General features: G+C 42.0%; 1 protein-coding gene across 1 annotated transcript in view; it reads right to left on the bottom strand.

Moving 5' to 3' along the window:
- Positions 1 to 2,298: 2,298 nt before the first annotated feature.
- The window catches only part of SAMHD1 (SAM and HD domain containing deoxynucleoside triphosphate triphosphohydrolase 1), a gene marked incomplete at both ends in the record, with an annotated part of 61,237 nt that continues 46,067 nt past the window's right edge, over positions 2,299 to 17,468 (bottom strand). The window contains 5 exons of the mRNA XM_079720092.1: positions 2,299 to 2,433; positions 6,800 to 6,937; positions 7,503 to 7,607; positions 12,513 to 12,608; positions 13,381 to 13,520. Of these exons, the coding sequence (XP_079576218.1) occupies positions 2,299 to 2,433; positions 6,800 to 6,937; positions 7,503 to 7,607; positions 12,513 to 12,608; positions 13,381 to 13,520 (614 nt within the window). The remainder of the gene's footprint in view (positions 2,434 to 6,799; positions 6,938 to 7,502; positions 7,608 to 12,512; positions 12,609 to 13,380; positions 13,521 to 17,468) is intronic.

Consider the following 17,468-nt stretch of genomic DNA (forward strand, 5'->3'; position numbering starts at 1 on the left):
AGACCGGGGCACGAACCCGTGTCCCCTGCATCGGCAGGCGGACTCTCAACCACTGCGCCACCAGGAAAGCCCCAGAAGAAGATTCTTTATCAGACCATTACTTGCCATTATTGAATGAGGAAAACCAAGTAACATAGGCCCTGTTAATACCATCCCCTCTCGAAGACCCAATACAGTGCTGAGGTATAAAGAAATATCTGGGCGCATTCCTAGACCAAACACAGTTCTTTTGCACAAAAGGGTCAAAACTGGGCACACAAGTGTGAGAGAAAGTCATCAAGGAAGACACGGTTGGTTTCAAGATAGAGATACATTCATGAGGTTTTATTGCAGCTGTTTCCCTCACCCAGATGAAATAACCAGTCACTTGAACTTGCAGTTCTATTTACATTCTCCATGTGACAATGCTCAGTAACTCTAGAGGCCAAGCTGTTAAAGTCTCCGTTTTTATACAAATAGTGAAGATGTTTCTTAAGAAAAAGTTAACCTTGTCAGTGGCACATGGTTCCCATAATTAAAACAGTTGCAAAGAACATAAAGTGCAGCTGCCTGGTATGTAACAAAAGATGCAAACAAAATAGATTCAAGTTGTTTCTCAGAGAGCACAATGATACTACAATACTGAGACCACAAAATTGCAGAGTAAAACAATGATTTAAAGTAGGAGGTGCAAAAATAAAACAATCTTGGCAGAGAAACATTACATTCTTGACCTTGGGTCCGGGCACATGAAGTCTGGGACGGATGCTTCTCCCTACTGAACATTTCAGAGGCACCTTGGTTAAAATGGACATGACCCAGTACCACGGACCACTTTCCTTGTGCTTCTATGAGCCCATGTGTGACCACATCCCCACCACACAGCACCGTGGTGGGAGAGGAGAAGGGTTCTAACTACTCTATGAATTAGGGTCAACTCTTGATTATCTACTGAGGGATGGGGTAGGGGTGATAGTGCGCAACGGCAGACATTCCAAATACCTGTCACCCTAGTGTCTACAGCAGAGAGCCTGGTTACACAGTGGAAGGTGCAGCACTCCTAAGGCCCTGTGGATAATCCGCTGGCCTGTGGTCTGAGTTCCTCCCCACTCCCTCTTGCTCTTGCCCAGGGCCAGGGCTGGCTCTCCAGGCCCAGCCTGCCAGGGAGTGTCAGGCTTTTGTAAGGGAGTGTCAAAGCTCGAGATGTTAGGGGCTCATGACTACACTCCCCGCTGCCCTGCCTCTGGCAGCCACCAGCTTTGGCTCTAACTCCAGACTTTGCTCTTAGTGAATTTCTGTAGCACTGGGGATGTGCGTATGGGAGGAGAGCCCTCAATTCAGGAGCGCTGCTCAACCACAGTGGTGTAGAGACACAGAGGGGAACCTGGAGTTCACTGGGCAATCACTTCATCTCTGCACGGGCAGCTACCAGCAAAAATGAAGTCCCAGCTCTGAGGAGCCCTGAGGACGGATGGTTCCTGACTTCTGATCAGCACCCAAGCAAGATGCAGAGAGCAGGTGGGAGGGAAGCTGCCTTCTCCAGGCTGGGCAATGGTAGAACCCTCAGGGCTTGGGCAGTGAGCGCTCAGGAGAGAAAGAAACCAACACGGGCTAGAGCTACAGCTGACCCAGAGAACAGCTTGGTTTGGGGGATCCCTCTGCCACTGGGGCTAGGGGTCTCCTATAAGGTAGCTTTATGCCCCACTTCAGAGGAGGCCAGAGCCCTCAGATCTTTTCAGCAAATTAATCAGGCCTGTCATCAAAACGCTGGAGCCCCTCCTGGCCCTCAACTACTGTTGATCCCACATGGCAGCTTACAGGGGGCTAAAAGGGTGAGGGTAGGTGCCTTTCACTAATGTTCCAGCCACTCAAGGAGAGCTCTCTTCAAATTTGGGGTGATGGGCATCTCCTCAGGGGCGCAGAATTTTACGTCTTGCTTTTAACTGTGGCTGTTCGTGAGAATCCCAAATGCAAATTCCAGTGTGCACCTTTGTCTAATTTCCAAAATTTTTAAAAAACAATCATATGTCCTAAGTACATAAAAGAGCGGTTACTCTAAGAAAACAGGCTACTAAAGAAGAAAGGCTTTGATTAGTATTAAAAATAGGCAAGGCAGTGCTTTCCATAGCTCATGTAATAAAGTTTGCCTAATACCTGTTCCTCTAAATAAAAATGACTTAGCATGTGCGTACATTCAAAATATAAAATAAAAAGCACTAGTTGTCAATACATTTGTAGAACTCTGTAATCAAATTCCCTAAATTAATTGTGCTGGGGGGAGGACGGAGAGGCTTTTTGTAAACAACTGATTGCAGACATTCACACTGAGTCATCTGGAAAAAGCTTGACTCTGGATTTGGATGCTTCTCGGGTGTGAGCTCGACCCTGGGCTGAATCTGTGTAATTCCACTCCAATTTTCGAGGTGTTATAAGTGGGGCTACAATATCACCATCCTGTCAAAGAGAGAGAAACTAGAAATAGAGAAAAGCCAGTTTTCATGGTTTTGAGCGAACGCCTCAGGTACACATATCTTTGTCCTGCAGACAGATTGCTTCTGGACAGACTTACTCTTGGGAAACCCCAGATTGTATATATGCTCAGTGTGTGGGCTGAATTAGAAACACCACGGTCCTAGGAAGGGAAGAGCCCTCAGAGCAAAAGCCACCAGACCTATTCTTTTCACATGGCTAGGTTTTACGGCCATCTCCCTTCACACACTTCCACAGAACACACTCTGTCCTGGTTTTCCAGGAGAAAGAGGGCCCGCACTGGACACTTCCTCCTGTCTTTCCTAGTCTCCCCTGTAATAAATGTCCCAGGTCCGTAAGACGGCAAAGGGGGGAAGGACAGCGTGCGCCTGCAGAACTTGAGCTTCGCTCCACAATCAAGGCTATAACTTTGGCCCCATCAGCACTGACTCCACCCAAAACAAGGGATGGTGTCAAAGTGAAGTGACACTACAACTTGAAAACAAAGAGTGTGAGAAGCTAGGCCCTCTAACACCTGACTCTATCCTGAATCGTTCTTGAACTTGTGGATGGATTCTCGAGGTTATATGAGGGTACAGGATCTGTGAGAGCCTTTATTGCACTAGGAAGAGAATGCTTGTGACAGAATATCGTGGCCCTCATTTGCCTACTTGCTCTCAGATCCCCTCTTCGCCTCCCTCTGCTGTGCTCTGTGTAACAGGAGCTGCTCTTGTGAACTACGTTTCCCAGCTCCCGTGTCTACTGGCCTCCAGTCAGATTTGGCCGATGGGAGGCACCGGTGGGAGGCTGGAAGAGAGGGGGCAGAGAAGCCAGGGTGTCTCTCCCCTAACCCCTCTGGCTGGGTACAGTGGCTGTGATTCTGCTGTGGTTCTATGCAGATGGCCCAGCATCTGGACTCCCACCTCCTACCCTAGAGGTGGCAGCAGCTCCCTCCTGTTGTCTCACTGTTCTGTTTGCCCATTTAGCTCTTCCAAAGCTTTCGGATCTCATGCCCCGTATCACATTTCTTCTGCTGACCTATGCTGGGTCTGACTTATAGAGCTATTATTAAAAGCAGCCACACTACTGCCATGACACTCATATTCGGAAGACCCGCACCTCAAGTCAACATTATTTGTTTTCAAACTCATCTCTATTTCTACCAAACATCCTTATCTCTACCCATTCTAATTTCAACTCTAGTGAATTTTATGAACGCCGACTTGACTATGTCACTTTCCTGCTTACACACCCCAATGGCTCCCACTGCTCTGGTGCTCTTGGCTTACAGCACTGTGCACAGTGCCCCACCCCCATCCCTAAATGCACCCTGTTCTCTCTCACCTTCCGGCCTCCCCCCCACCCCCCTTTACCCAGCTGACTCCTCATCCATTCTTCAGGTCTCAGCTTCCAAGTTCCTCTTTAAATAAGCCTTCCCCAACCAACCAGACTTAAACCCTTCTCCTTTTTGCTCCTCTAAGACTGTCCACACTGCCCCTAACCCCAAAGCACTCACCACACCATTGTGATTGTTATTTACTCATGTGTCTGTTATCCCCAAATAGAGCGAAACCCGTGGGAACTGTCTCAGGTACTGTTCCATCCCTGGCCCCTAACATAGGGCCTGGTGAAAACATTCATTCCCTGACTGAATGTATCTGGATTTAAGGTCACTATCACCACATGGCTGAACTTGAATAGCCTCTTGTCTCTCTGCTTCCAGTCTCTCCACATTCCAATCCATCTGCTGCTAGAGTTTTCCTTCTTCATCAGGGCTTTAGTCTCCTTAGGAGCTACAGTACATAAGACAGACATACTTCCTTATTTCCTCTGGTCTCACTCTAGCTGGAGACAAAACCCAGAAGTAAATAATAATTACAGCAGCATTGTAAGTCTTGAATACTCTCAACAATTCCCTGCCCACTGTACATAACAATAAATCTTTCTTAGCTGATTACCCACGCTTCTCCACAATCCAGCCGACTCTTCCGTTTCCCCTGTCACCTCAACAATAAGACTTTGAGGCCCCCAAACACACCCAACTTGTTCCAGTTTCATTTTTGTGTAGCTCCCATTTCTCTCTGCTACTCATCCAAACACAATCCAGACTTCTGGATGTAGTAGAATCCTTCCTCCTGCCTAAGACTTTTCTTTCTTCCTTTTTTTTTTTTTAACATCTTTATTGGAGTATAATTGCTTTACAATGGCGTTAGTTTCTGCTTTATAACAAAGTAAATCGACTATACATATACATATATCCCCATATCTCCTCACCCTTGCCTCTCCCTCCCACCCTCCCTATCCCACCCCTCTAGGTGGTCACAAAGCACCGAGCTGATCTCCCCGTGCTATGCGGCTGCTTCCCACTAGCTAGCTATTTTACATTTGGTAGTGTATATATGTCCATGCCACTCTCTCACTTCGTCCCAGCTTACCCTTCCCCCTCCCCGTGTCCTCAAGTCCATTCTCTATGTCTGAATCTTTATTCCTGTCCTTCCCCTAGGTTCTTCAGAACCATTTTTTTTTAAGATTCCATATATATGTGTTAGCATACGGTATTTGTTTTTCTCTTTCTGACTTACTTCACTCTGTATGACAGACTCTAGATCCATCCACCTCACTACAAATAATTCAATTTCGTTTCTTTTTATGGCTGAGTAATATTCCATTGTATATATGTGCCACATCTTCTTTATCCATTCATCTGTCAGTGGACACTTAGGTTGCTTCCATGTCCTGGCTATTGTAAATAGTGCTGCAGTGAACATTGTGGTACATGACTCTTTTTGAATTATGGTTTTCTCAGGGTATATGCCGAGTAGTGGGATTGCTGGGTCATATGGTAGTTCTATTTTTAGTTTTTTAGGAACCTCCATACTGTTCTCCATAGTGGCTGTATCAATTTACAGTCCCACCAACAGTGCAGGAGGGTTCCCTTTTCTCCACACCCTCTCCAGCATTTATTGTTTCTAAGATTTTTTGATGATGGCCATTCTGACTGGTGTGAGGTGATACCTCATTGTAGTTTTGATTTGCATTTCTCTAATGATTAGCGATGTTGAGCATCCTTTCATGTGTTTGTTGGCAATCTGTATATCTTCTCTGGAGAAATGTCTATTTAGGTCTTCTGCCCATTTTTGGATTGGGTTGTTTTGTTTTTTTTGATATTGAGCTGCGTGAGCTGCTTGTATATTTTGGAATTCAGCACCACCAAACCAGCTCTACAACAAATGCTAAAGGAACTTCTCTAAGGCTTTTCTGACAGCTCTCCCAAAGCTCTGAGTCCTAACAGACTCACCTGTGTCCCTCCCTCTGGCATCTGACAAAGAGTCGATGTACTGGGCTACTCTTTCACGTCTCACCTTTGGTTTTTGTTTCTTCAGCACCCAACACATGGGGGCGGGGGTGGGAAGCAGCTAAGGTGTTGTGAGAGACAGCACTAGGCCAGGAAGTAGAACTCTGTTTCCCACCTGCCTGCCAATCATATTCATTCAGTCAACAAATATCAACTGGTCACATTCTCTGTGCCAGGCACCCACCATGTGCAGGTCAATAAGGGATAATTTCAACAACATTCTCTATGGGATTGGCAACTAGAGAATTTAAATAGGTTACAGGTTTGGGAATGCTGAGTTTGAAATAAGTTAGAAAACTTCTTCTCTTCAGGATGAGGGCACAATATCTCACCTCCCAGGGTCACTGGGAGGACTGGGTGAGACAACTGGGGAGAACACTGTCAAGTACTATTCACATGTTCACCATCTTAAACTTTTATTACTAGGACAATAGTGATAAACAGAGCGCCCACTCACAATTGCTGTAGGAAGAAACTGCTGGTGGACACAGATTCAGGCATTTAAAAAGGAAAGCTTAATGTGGAAAAACCTTTTTTTCCCAAACCAAAACCAAATGACATTTATTTATTTATTTACTTTAAACTTTTTATTTCATATTGGAGTATAATTGATTAACAATGTTGTGTTAGTTTCAGGTGTACAGCAAAGTGATTCAGTTATATATACACATGTATCTATTCTTTTTCAAATTCTTTTCCCATTTAAGTTATTACATAATATTGAGCAGAGTTCCCTGTGCCATACAAGGTCCTTGTTGGTTATCCATTTAAAATATAGCAGTTTGTACATGTCAATCCCAAACTCCCCAACTATTCCTCCCCACTACCGTTCCCCCCAGTAACCGTAAATTCGTTCTCTAAGTCTGTGAGTCTGTTTCTGTTTTGTAAATAAGTTCATCAAATGACTATATTTAAATGAGAACTTTCCAGAGGGATGTAAGGATTGCTTGTGTTTTTTACTTAAAAATTTGTGCAACATATGTGAATGTTACCCACCTGTGGCTTGGTGAAGTTATTGATTAAACACCAGTGAACGAAATGCTGTTGTGCAGCATGCAGACTCCTTTTATCCGTCTTCTTACAATAAACTCGAATCAGCTGCTCAGCAAATACCTCTGGCAAAAACTGTGAAACCTTTTTAAAGAAGGAAAAATTTCACTGTCACCTTGAATTCACACACTGAAGAGAGATCAGCTGTTCCTAAGCTCCATGCTTGATGTTATATTAAAAGCACCATGTTGTTTTGCTATTTTATCCCAATGATAATCCAGAGAAAAGAATTCAAGGTAGCTGTCAATTGCAAAATGTCCCGCAATTTTATGTCCATTAATAAAAGATGAAAGGTTTGTATGATATAATTACATGAAGACTACTGACTCTCACACAGAAGATATGCAAATACGCACATTTCACTTGGATGACTTCAACCATATGACACTCCCTTCCCACCAGACTTATAAGCTAGCCTCTAAACCAAAAAACAGAGCTTTCTTCTGTGTTCAGCAAACAGGAAAAACTGGCTCTTAAGATGGTCTAGGCTACACAAAATTAGGTATACTTTAATTTTAAAGATATGCTTCTGCTTCTTTTTTTTTTTAACAGTACACATTGACTTTAGGACTCAACCTGAAAGTAAAATTCAATTTACGGTAAAGTTCCAAATGCCACTGTAGTATATTTGTTTTACCTAAGTAGTTACCTGATTTTTAGTAATCATGATTGCCTGGCTGGGCTCACTCTTACAATAGAAGCGAACATGATCAATAGGATTCTTGTCTTCCATCCCATAATCCATGTTGATAACCTTAATACAAGCAATAAATAAGTGATCGTGTACATAATAGCAATGAGAGTTCAATTCAGGGTCATGGGGCATCACAGGAAACGAAGCAGAGCTCTCTGGAGGTTGAGAAGTAGGAGCCCTGGTAGGGTGGCTCATAGCGGAATAAAAGTAGCTCTGGTGCATGACCCATAGGGAACTGGTCTTTGAAATCTGGGTGGGGTGGGAGGGGTATTTGTGCTTTCAACGTAAGTAGGGTATAACATCAATACCTACTATGTGATAGACACGTGGCAGGCACTGTTGTGTAGAGATACAAGGACCCTTGATAAAATCCCAGCCCCCATAGACCACATGGCCAAGACTGAGGTAGAACAAATAATTTAAAAAGTAACTATCGGGAATTCCCTGGAGGCTCAGTGGTTGGGACTTGGTGCTCTCACTGCCGGGGCCCGGATTCCATCCCTGGTCAGAGAACTAAGATCCTGCAAGCTGTACAGCCTGGCCAAAAAAAAAGTAATTACCTAACCCCATTTGTTATAAGAGCTACCAAGGAAAAGCAAATGGTACTGTGAAACTTTGTAACCTGGGAACCTAGTAGTCTGGGGCTCCTAAGCAATGACTGGAAATGTTTTCCTGGGAAAGTGACTTTACTAATAAGTGAGCAGGAATTAACCAGGCCTAGGTAGGAAAGAAAAGAATTCCAGGCAGAAGAAACAGCTCTGAAGCAGAGAGGACTGAAACTTGTCTGCTGGTTTTAGTAACACTGAAGTCACTGGTGATCTTAGTGAGAGTAGTTTTAATACAGGCTGACCTCAGAGATATTGCAATACAGGCAAAGTGCAATAAAATGACTTGCAATAAAATGAAATATAGCTGTATAGTGATGGTGACAGAGAAAAGGTTCAGAAGTAGATGAGAAGGGACTTCCCTGCAGGCTGGTGGTTAAGACTCTGCGCAGGGGGCACAGGTTCGACCCCTGTTCGGGGAACGAAGATCCCGAAAGCCATGTGGCGTGGCCAAAACAAACAAACAAAAAAAACAAAGCAAAACAAAAAAGAAGTAGATGAGAAATGAGAGAGAAGACAACTTTTGGAAGTTTGGCTGTTGAGAGGCAAGAGGGGAGAATATGAAGCGGACCGTGGTACCCAGGAAAGGTAAGGGGACACAACTTTTCAATGAGTTTAACCCTGAAGAAGAGAAGATGGGTAAAGAGGAGTGCAGGGTTTGTTATTTTCTTAAGATGAAAGTCTGTTTAACTGCTGACGGGAAAGTCAAAGAGGGAGAGGAGAGAATGCATACTGTGTGGTTCTGCAAACGTTCTGAGACAAATTGCTCTGTGGCTGCACTGCCCAATGGGGTAACCACTGGCCATGTGTGGATTTTTACATGTCAAGTCAATAACATTAAATATAAGAATAGGGCTTCCCTGGTGGCGCAGTGGTTGAGAGTCTGCCTGCCGATGCAGGGGACATGGGTTTGTGCCCCAGTCCAGGAAGATCCCGCATGCCGCGGAGCAGCTGGGCCCGTGAGCCATGGCCGCTGGGCCTGCGCATCCAGAGCCTGTGCTCCGCAACGGGAGAGGCCACAGCAGTGAGAGGCCCACATAACGCCAAAAAAAAAAAAAAAAAAATATATATATATATATATATATATATATATATAAGAATAAAATTAGTTCTTCAACTGCAGCAGCCACATTTCAGTGCTCAATAGACATGTGTGGCTAGTCACTACTGAAACGGACAGCACAGATACAGACCATTTCCATCACCACAGGAAGTTCTATTGGACAGCCCTGGCCTGGAACACAATTAGAAGGGTTACCCTTAGCCTTTTGATAGGAAGAGAGACACTTCCCCACTGTACCAGAACGAATTCTGAACACAGCTGCACGTGGAGGCAGGCTTGCTTGTTTGACGGTGTAGGTGGAGAGAGTTCCTATCTAATAACCTATATTTTATCTCTGAAATAAGAGCTGAAGTGGGGTTAGTCACTGAGAGTGAATACAGTTGGGGTTGGGAAGCAGGGCTGGAGATTTGGGAGGAGCGAAGATGGTTTGAAAGAGTCCCTATGGAGACTAGGAGAATTGCACTAAGCTTGCCAGAAAGTCCAGAGGGCCCACCTAGGGTTGGTGACCATGAACTGTCATTCAGCATTTTGCGAGGGAGTTGAGGGTAATTGCAAAAAGTGACTGAATTAATGGAAACACGATCTAAGTTAGATTGGGAGAGAAATAAAGACAGAAGATCACTAACCAGCTGGAAGAAAGTCAGGAGACAGTAAACTGGAGGTCCCGATGAGCTAGGCACTCAGGGGACAGCCAGGCTGCAACAAAGGCAAAACGATAGTCAGAGAAGAGGCTAAAGATAGAGGGGAGTTAGTTAATTACGGAGTGGAAATTCCAAAGGGCTCCACGGACAGGTTTGGGACAAGGGAAGAGATTGGAAGTGAAGTAAGGGGAAGAAATAGAGTAATGTGGTGATGATGGTTCAGAAAAGAACAGATGATAAGAGGGGCTTATCCTGTGAGTGGTGACTGAAGAAAACCGGTATGTGAGCTTTGCTGGCTATGCAGTGGCCTGTGAGACAAGGGTGGACATCTGAGATTCAGCCATGGTCCAGAAGTGAGACCAGGGGTCTGCAGTACACGGCCAGCCCTCCCACTCTGCATGGTCTACTGGCTTTGATAGCTGCATTCCTTTATCTGTGAGGGAGAATTGCTCAGTCCTCCCCACAATCCCAGGGCTGGTGCTGTCATAGGTCTCTCTCCTGGGTGTTGTTTCATAAGGGAGGGACCTGATGCAGCACTGACATTTTACCCATCATGGTAAGGCATGAACACTAATCAAATTTTCAACAATTTAAGTGCCACTATCTCTTCGGTATTTATTGCCTTGGCTTTAGAATAGTAATAAAAGGCAATCCCTATTTTCTTCATAATGCATAACTGTAAATTCCTCCTTAAAGCAGATTTGATAAAACAGTTATTTTCCAGAAGAGCAATGTTATACAGAGATCCCATTCTTAACCAAGGACTCAAGAGTAAAAAAGTAGCTACAGACCAACAACAATGAATCTTTAATTCTAAATAATAAATTATGTTTTATAGCCCATTACATAATCATAAGTTACTACATACCGTCCCCAAAGGGGCCATGTATGGTAAGATGCACCACGTAAATATATTACACTGTCAAGCTAAAACTAGATGCTAATTCATGGTAAGACATTTAATTAGCAATTTTATTGCTTTCTCAGAATACAGATAGGCTTTACCCATCTTAAAATGGAAACAGTTTCAGATTATGAAACTCTTGTACCATACTCACTGTAAAAAAAAAAAAATCACCTGCAATTCCACCACTTAGGTAGAAACAATGTTAACATTTTACTATTAATATATCCAAAATTTTTTCAATATGTTCACTGCACACACACATTTAAATGTAATGTATATACATTTAAAGAAACAAAAAGAAAATCATTCTGTATGTACTTTTTTTCACTTATTATAAACATCTTTCGATGTTAAAAACAACTTTTAATGTTTGCATTATTCCACTGAATTTCCTATTGAGAGACATATATAGGGACTTCCCTGGTGGTCCAGTGCTTAAGACTCCACGCTTTCAATGCAAGGGGCGCAGGTTCAATCCCTGGTTAGGGAACTAAGATCCCACATGCCGCATGGCATGGCCAAAAAAAAAAAAAAAAAAAAGACATACACATTTTCCCCCTAATTTCACACTATAATAAAGCCACAATAAATATATTTGTGCTTTCTTTGAAAAACTGATCACCTCCTTTGGACAAATGCCCAGAATAAAACTGCTGGGTCAGTTAAAATTGACCCTAGTTTGGTCTTTTGTATCAATTTACACTCCTATTTTCACATACCTTTATTATCACAAAATCTTATAAAAATTTTTTTATCTTATATGTCTGATAATCAAAAAACTCGTTGCATCAATTTGCCTATAGGTTAACAAGAAAGTTAAACTTCTTTCATGTCTATTGGCCATGTGTATGTCATCTTCTCCTGTGCATGGCAGCCACCTGAAGTACCTCTGATCCTCTAACCATTGGGAGATGGGGAGGTGGGGGACTGACTAGGAGTAATGCCTGCACTGAGGGCAAGGGCAGACACGTGGGAGCCCAGGGATAACATTCTGGAGACTGAAGCCTTTCAGAGCCTCAGGAAGTCAGGATGTGAGATCCCTTTATTCTGGTGGAACCTCATCTAATGAGACAGGACACTGCAGCCTGATCTGCAGATCTGAGGCACTTCAACACGCAGTCAGGCGAATAGAGAGAGGCTCCAAGGGCAGTTCACTCACTGTGTCCCTCGGCAGAGAATGGTTATGGAGAGATTGCCTTTTGCTCAAAGATGCATCAGCAAGAGAATAACAAATGAGAGGCTTATGGAAAAAATACACAGAGAACACTGTCCTGAGATTTCAGAGGAGTAGAACTCTGAAAAGAATTTCTTAGAGGAAACAAGAAAATCTGAGAAAGCCATTTGGCATTATCATTAGGATACCAGAAGACACTACATCCTATATGAAAATAGGAGTCAAAAAGTCTTAACTTTTTCCTTTGTGTGTGTGTGTGCAATTAAAATATTATTGGTATGTATTACTTTTTTGATCAAGAAAACATTCAAAAATCACTATATACAACGTTCTATTAATGACACGACCACAATTACATAAAAATATTTACAATATTGACATAAAAATGCCAAAGGTTTAAAAACTGCTTAATGTTAGTTTTTTTCTGTGATATCACAGGTGATTCTCTTTCTTCCACCTTTCTGTATTTTCCAAATTTTCTATAATGAACATGTACTACTGTTATAATGGGGGGGTAGTGGTGCTTTATTTTAAATAAATTCTTTGCTTAGTATGTTATTGGACTAAGTACTTACATCCACTATGAAATCTTCAGCCTTCAGTTCAGGTTCTAGCACCATGTCACTGGGTTTAGCACTGGCGACCCCTTTCGGAAGGCTTTCGTAGTTTTCCTAGAAAAGACGAGGCTCCTCATGTTACAACTCCAGTTCTTCATTCTACAGTGTTTGTGTCACGAAGAGGTTCCCTCTCTAAAAACGGCACTTTACCAAAAAAAGTGGGTAGAGATTTCCCTAACAAATATATGGCTTCTGCCTATGCCATCTTTTAATCAAATCACAATAGTGCGATTTTCATAACAGAATTTCACATTGAAAAAAATGTGGCATTAACGTATTAGTAAAACAAGAAGTAAAGTGTGACCCAAGGAAGTATCACGAGGCAGGGTGTGATTATCAGTGTGGCTTTTGTTATGGGCTTTCTGGCAAAGAGAAAACCCTTCAACAAGCAGGAGAGATAACTGATAACTGAACTAAAGAAGGCAAGCAAGCACCATCTGCGAGAACCTGATAATCTGCCAAAGAAAGAAGTAGTTAAAGCAGGTCCTTAGAGTGTCAAAGAAGCTCATGCAGATACCTCATTTTGAGGCCCCTTTTTCTTGCCTTTGGATCTAGACAAAATTTGAGGCCCCCCTCTCACTTCTGAAATGAGAGAGTAAAGGTTTTGGAGTAAATGAGACTTGGCTTTGAATCCTGGCTCACTAACTATGCTTCCATAGGCAAATTATTTAATCTCTCCCAAGCCTCAGTTTCTTCATCTGCAGGGCAGGCCTCAGAAGACTGATGTGAAGATTAAATGAGAACGTGTAACGGGCTTAGAATACAGTCATGGTTTTGTGATGGGCTAATGGTTTCCTCTTGGGGGTCAGAGGACCTTTCAACTTACCCTTTTAATCTTTATTTGTCCCAAAGGCTGAGTCTCGCCCACAAACTTGTATAGATTACGGCATTCAATTTTCTTTAAAATCGCTCGTGCAGCATCCAATTTGGGATCAGCAGAGTATAAAATCTCCAGAAAAATGTTATCTGCCAATTTGATGAAATTTCAGTTACATTAAAATGAAAAAACAAGATTTTAAAAGACTCATACATTGTTGTATGACTCATACGTCGTGTGAAATTATTTCAAGCAGTTTACAAACGTAGGTACACTATGATTATAACAATATGAAAAAAAATTTTAAAGCCTGAAGTGAAAAAACCTTTGTAAAAGTCTTGCAGTCAATGTCTCAGATTTGCTTCAAGGTAATCTAATGAGTGGGAAAGGGGAGAGATGAGACAAGACTGCACTGGAGTTGATGACTTGAGACTGGGTTTTAGGTACAAACGGGTGTATTAATTCATTGTGACGTTGGTTTTTAAAAAATATGTATTTATTTTTATTTATTTGGCTGCGCCAGGTCTTAGTTGCAGCATGTAGGCTCTTAGTTGCAGCATGTGGGATCTAGTTCCCTGACCAGGGATGGAACCCAGGGCCCCGGCATTGGGAGCTCAGAGTCTTAACCACTGGACCACCAGGGAAGTCCCTATATTATGTTTTTTTAAAGAGAATGATACTTAAGGATTACAAAATTATGTCTGAGATCTGCTTCAAAATGGCCCAGGGTCTGATGGGGTGAAGGGATGAAGCAAAATTGTCATGCGTTGATAATTGCTGCAGCTAAGTGATGAGGCTAAGTGATGTAAATTTCCTTAATAGTAAGTTTTTAAGGGAATTCCCTGGCAGTCCAGTGGTTAGGACTCCGTGCTTTCACGGCCAGGGCCTGGGTTTGATCCCTGGTCGGGGAACTAAGACCCCGCAAGCCTCGCAGTACGGCCAAAAAAAAAAAAAGTTTTTAAAAGTTTCATTCCATGATGATAGAAGGTAGTTTATTTTCCTTCTTTCTTTTTCTTCCTTCTTTTTCTTCCAACTTTTTATTTTGGAAATTTCAAAATAAAATACCCTTCACTGAAATTTATCCACTGTTAACATTTTCCCACATATGCAAACACTCTCTCCGTGTGTGTGCACACATAAATTTTTGAGGAAACATTTGAAAATTACAGACATCAATACCTTTCACCCCTAAATACTTCAGCATGTACCTCCCAAAAACAAGAACGTCCCCCAACATAACCACAATCATGCCAAGAAATTTAATACTGATATAAAAATATCTGACATACAATCTATATCTGAATTTGCTTAATTGTTCCAATAATGCAATTTATGAATTTTTGTTGCTGTTTAGAGAAACCAATCAAGTATTACGGATGACATTAGTTTTTTTTTTTTTTTTTTTGTGGTATGTGGGCCTCTCACTGTTGTGGCCTCTCCCGTTGCAGAGCACAGGCTCCGGACGCACAGGCTCCGGACGCGCAGGCTCAGCGGCCATGGCTCACGGGCCCAGCCGCTCCGCGGCATGTGGGATCTTCCCGGACCGGGGCACGAACCCATGTCCCCTGCATCGGCAGGCGGACTCTCAACCACTGCGCCACCAGGGAAGCCCACGGATGACATTAGTTACTGTGTTTTATAGTCTCCTCCCATCTAGAACTAGGATAATTTCCCTGACTTCTTTCATGATGTTGACATTTTAGAAAAGTTCAGGCAGTCATTATGTAAAATGTCCCAGACTTTGAACTTGTTCGACTGCTTCTTCACCATTAGATTCAAGGAAAACACTGTTGTCGAGAACACTGTATAAGTGTTACAACATCTAAGAACACTATATAAGAGCTTGGCTCAGTGCATCACATCACAAGTCACATAATGAGCTTTGTTATATTTACGGGTTATGTTAAGTTCCAACAGCTGGTTACAGCAATAACCACCACCCCGCCCCGAATTTCTCTGTTATAAATGTATCTTTCCCTTTGTAATTAACAATCTGCAGGGTAATATTTTGAGAGAGTCTGACTATCCTAATAGGTTGTCAACCAATGGTTTAGCATTCATCGATAATCCTTGATTGAATCAATCACCGCATTTTGCAAAGTGAGTTTTATTAAAATGCCTTTTCTTGGCAAAATAAAATATTAGTAGTCTATGTCATTCACATCACCCACAAGTATATGTACCAATCTGTGGTTAACACATTCCTCACCCTCTCAGTATGCTGTCTACAAACCCATCTCTCCATCTTTAGTTTTCATTATTTCTTTACACATTATACACACAGTTTGAAAAACAGAACAATTTTATTTTAACATAAACAAGACCACAGGTGGGATGAACTGGGAGACTGGGATTGACACATATACACTAATACGTATAAAACAGATAACGAATGAGAACCTGCTGTACAGCACAGGGAATTCCACTTAGTTGTACAGTAGAAACTAACAACATTGTAAAACAACTCTACCCCAATAAAAAACAACAGCAACAACAACAAAAAAAACAAGACCACACTTTTCTTATCTATGCTTTTATCTACCCTATTCCCAGGTGAATTAAAGAAATGCTTTTCCCCATGACAGAATCTCACTTCCTGAAGGCCTAATCCCTGAGGTTCATCTCAAAAGGCACCTGATTGTGAAACCTTCCCTAATTCTTCCAAACCAGAGATGTAATTCCTCTTTGAACCCCATGGAACTCAACTGATACTCTTCTTATGCCTTTCATCTTATTCTACCAGGTACAGGTTTTGGGGTGGACTTATGTTTCCATTTCTGTTGGCTAAATGGGTAAAAGAAGGATTACTGGATCACAGGATACATATATGTTTAAAAGAAAATGCTCAACTTTTCCCAAGTGGCTGTACCACCTGCATTCCCACCAGCTATGTATGAGAGTTCTATTTGTTCTACGTACATGTTTTCAAAGAGTCATGTACAAAAGTAAACTGCTTGTCTATTAAATTTAATGACTAAAATATCACTAAAATAGTGTAAACAACATTCAACTTGGGAGTCAGAAGACTTGGTTTGAATTCAGCTTTGCCATTTTTTAGGATAAGTTGCTTTCCCTCATTTGGCCTGTTTCCTCATTTGAGGGGTTTTAAGCAGATGATCTCTAAGGTTCTTTTGAATTTAACATTCTAAGACCTCAATTTAATTAAGGGTCTTGCAGGGGAAGCGAGGGAAGGGGTAAGGTCCACCTATTGCTTAGGAATATTGAGGGATAAAGACCAAGGTTTAACATTGGTATTTGCTAAATGTATTAGCATTTAGAAAATGGTTACCTAAGACAGTGGTCATAACATTTGCAATGCTTAAGATAGCTACATCCAGATAAGCTGAAACATCCATTAGAAATAGGAATTTAGGAAGCAGAGAGAACAGATAAAGAAACAGCATATTCAGACGATAGACTACTACTCAGCAATAAAAAGGAATGAACTACTGGTACATGCAACCTGGATAAATCTGAAATACATAATGCTGAGTGAAAGAAACCTTACACAGAAGAATACATATGGTATGATTCCATTGATATAAAAGTCTAGCACAGGCAAATAGTGGTTGCTTCTCGGGGTGAGGTAGGGACAGGAACTGACTGGGACAGGGCATGAGGGAATTTTCTAAGGAGAAGATAAGGTTCTGTGTCCTGCATTTGTTTAGCAAATGTTACACTTACCATTTTTACATTTATACAAATTGCATGTAACTTTTACATCAAAAGAAAAAAATCTATAAACAATTAGTGAACTTTAGTTAATCTGCATGCTGAAGGAGTTAGGGTAAAGTATACTGATGTCTGAAATTTACTTTAAAATGCATCAAACCTTAGATAGATTAATAAATGGATAGAGGGATGGTAGGTAATAAATATGTGATAAAGCAAGTCCAGTAAATGCTAGAATTTAGGTGGTGAGTATACAGGTTTTAACTGTAAAATTCTTTCAACATTGCTGTATATTTTCAACACTTACCCTCAAAATGTGAAAAAACATTCTAAAAAATTTGAAAATAAGAAGTGGAGATTTGGGACTGCCCTGGTGACACAGTGGATAAGGCTCCGAGCTCCCAGTGAAGGGGTCCCGGGTTCGA

Source organism: Hyperoodon ampullatus (assembly GCF_949752795.1).
Source record: "Hyperoodon ampullatus genome assembly, chromosome: 14".
In the NCBI taxonomy this organism is placed as follows: domain Eukaryota; kingdom Metazoa; phylum Chordata; class Mammalia; order Artiodactyla; family Ziphiidae; genus Hyperoodon; species Hyperoodon ampullatus.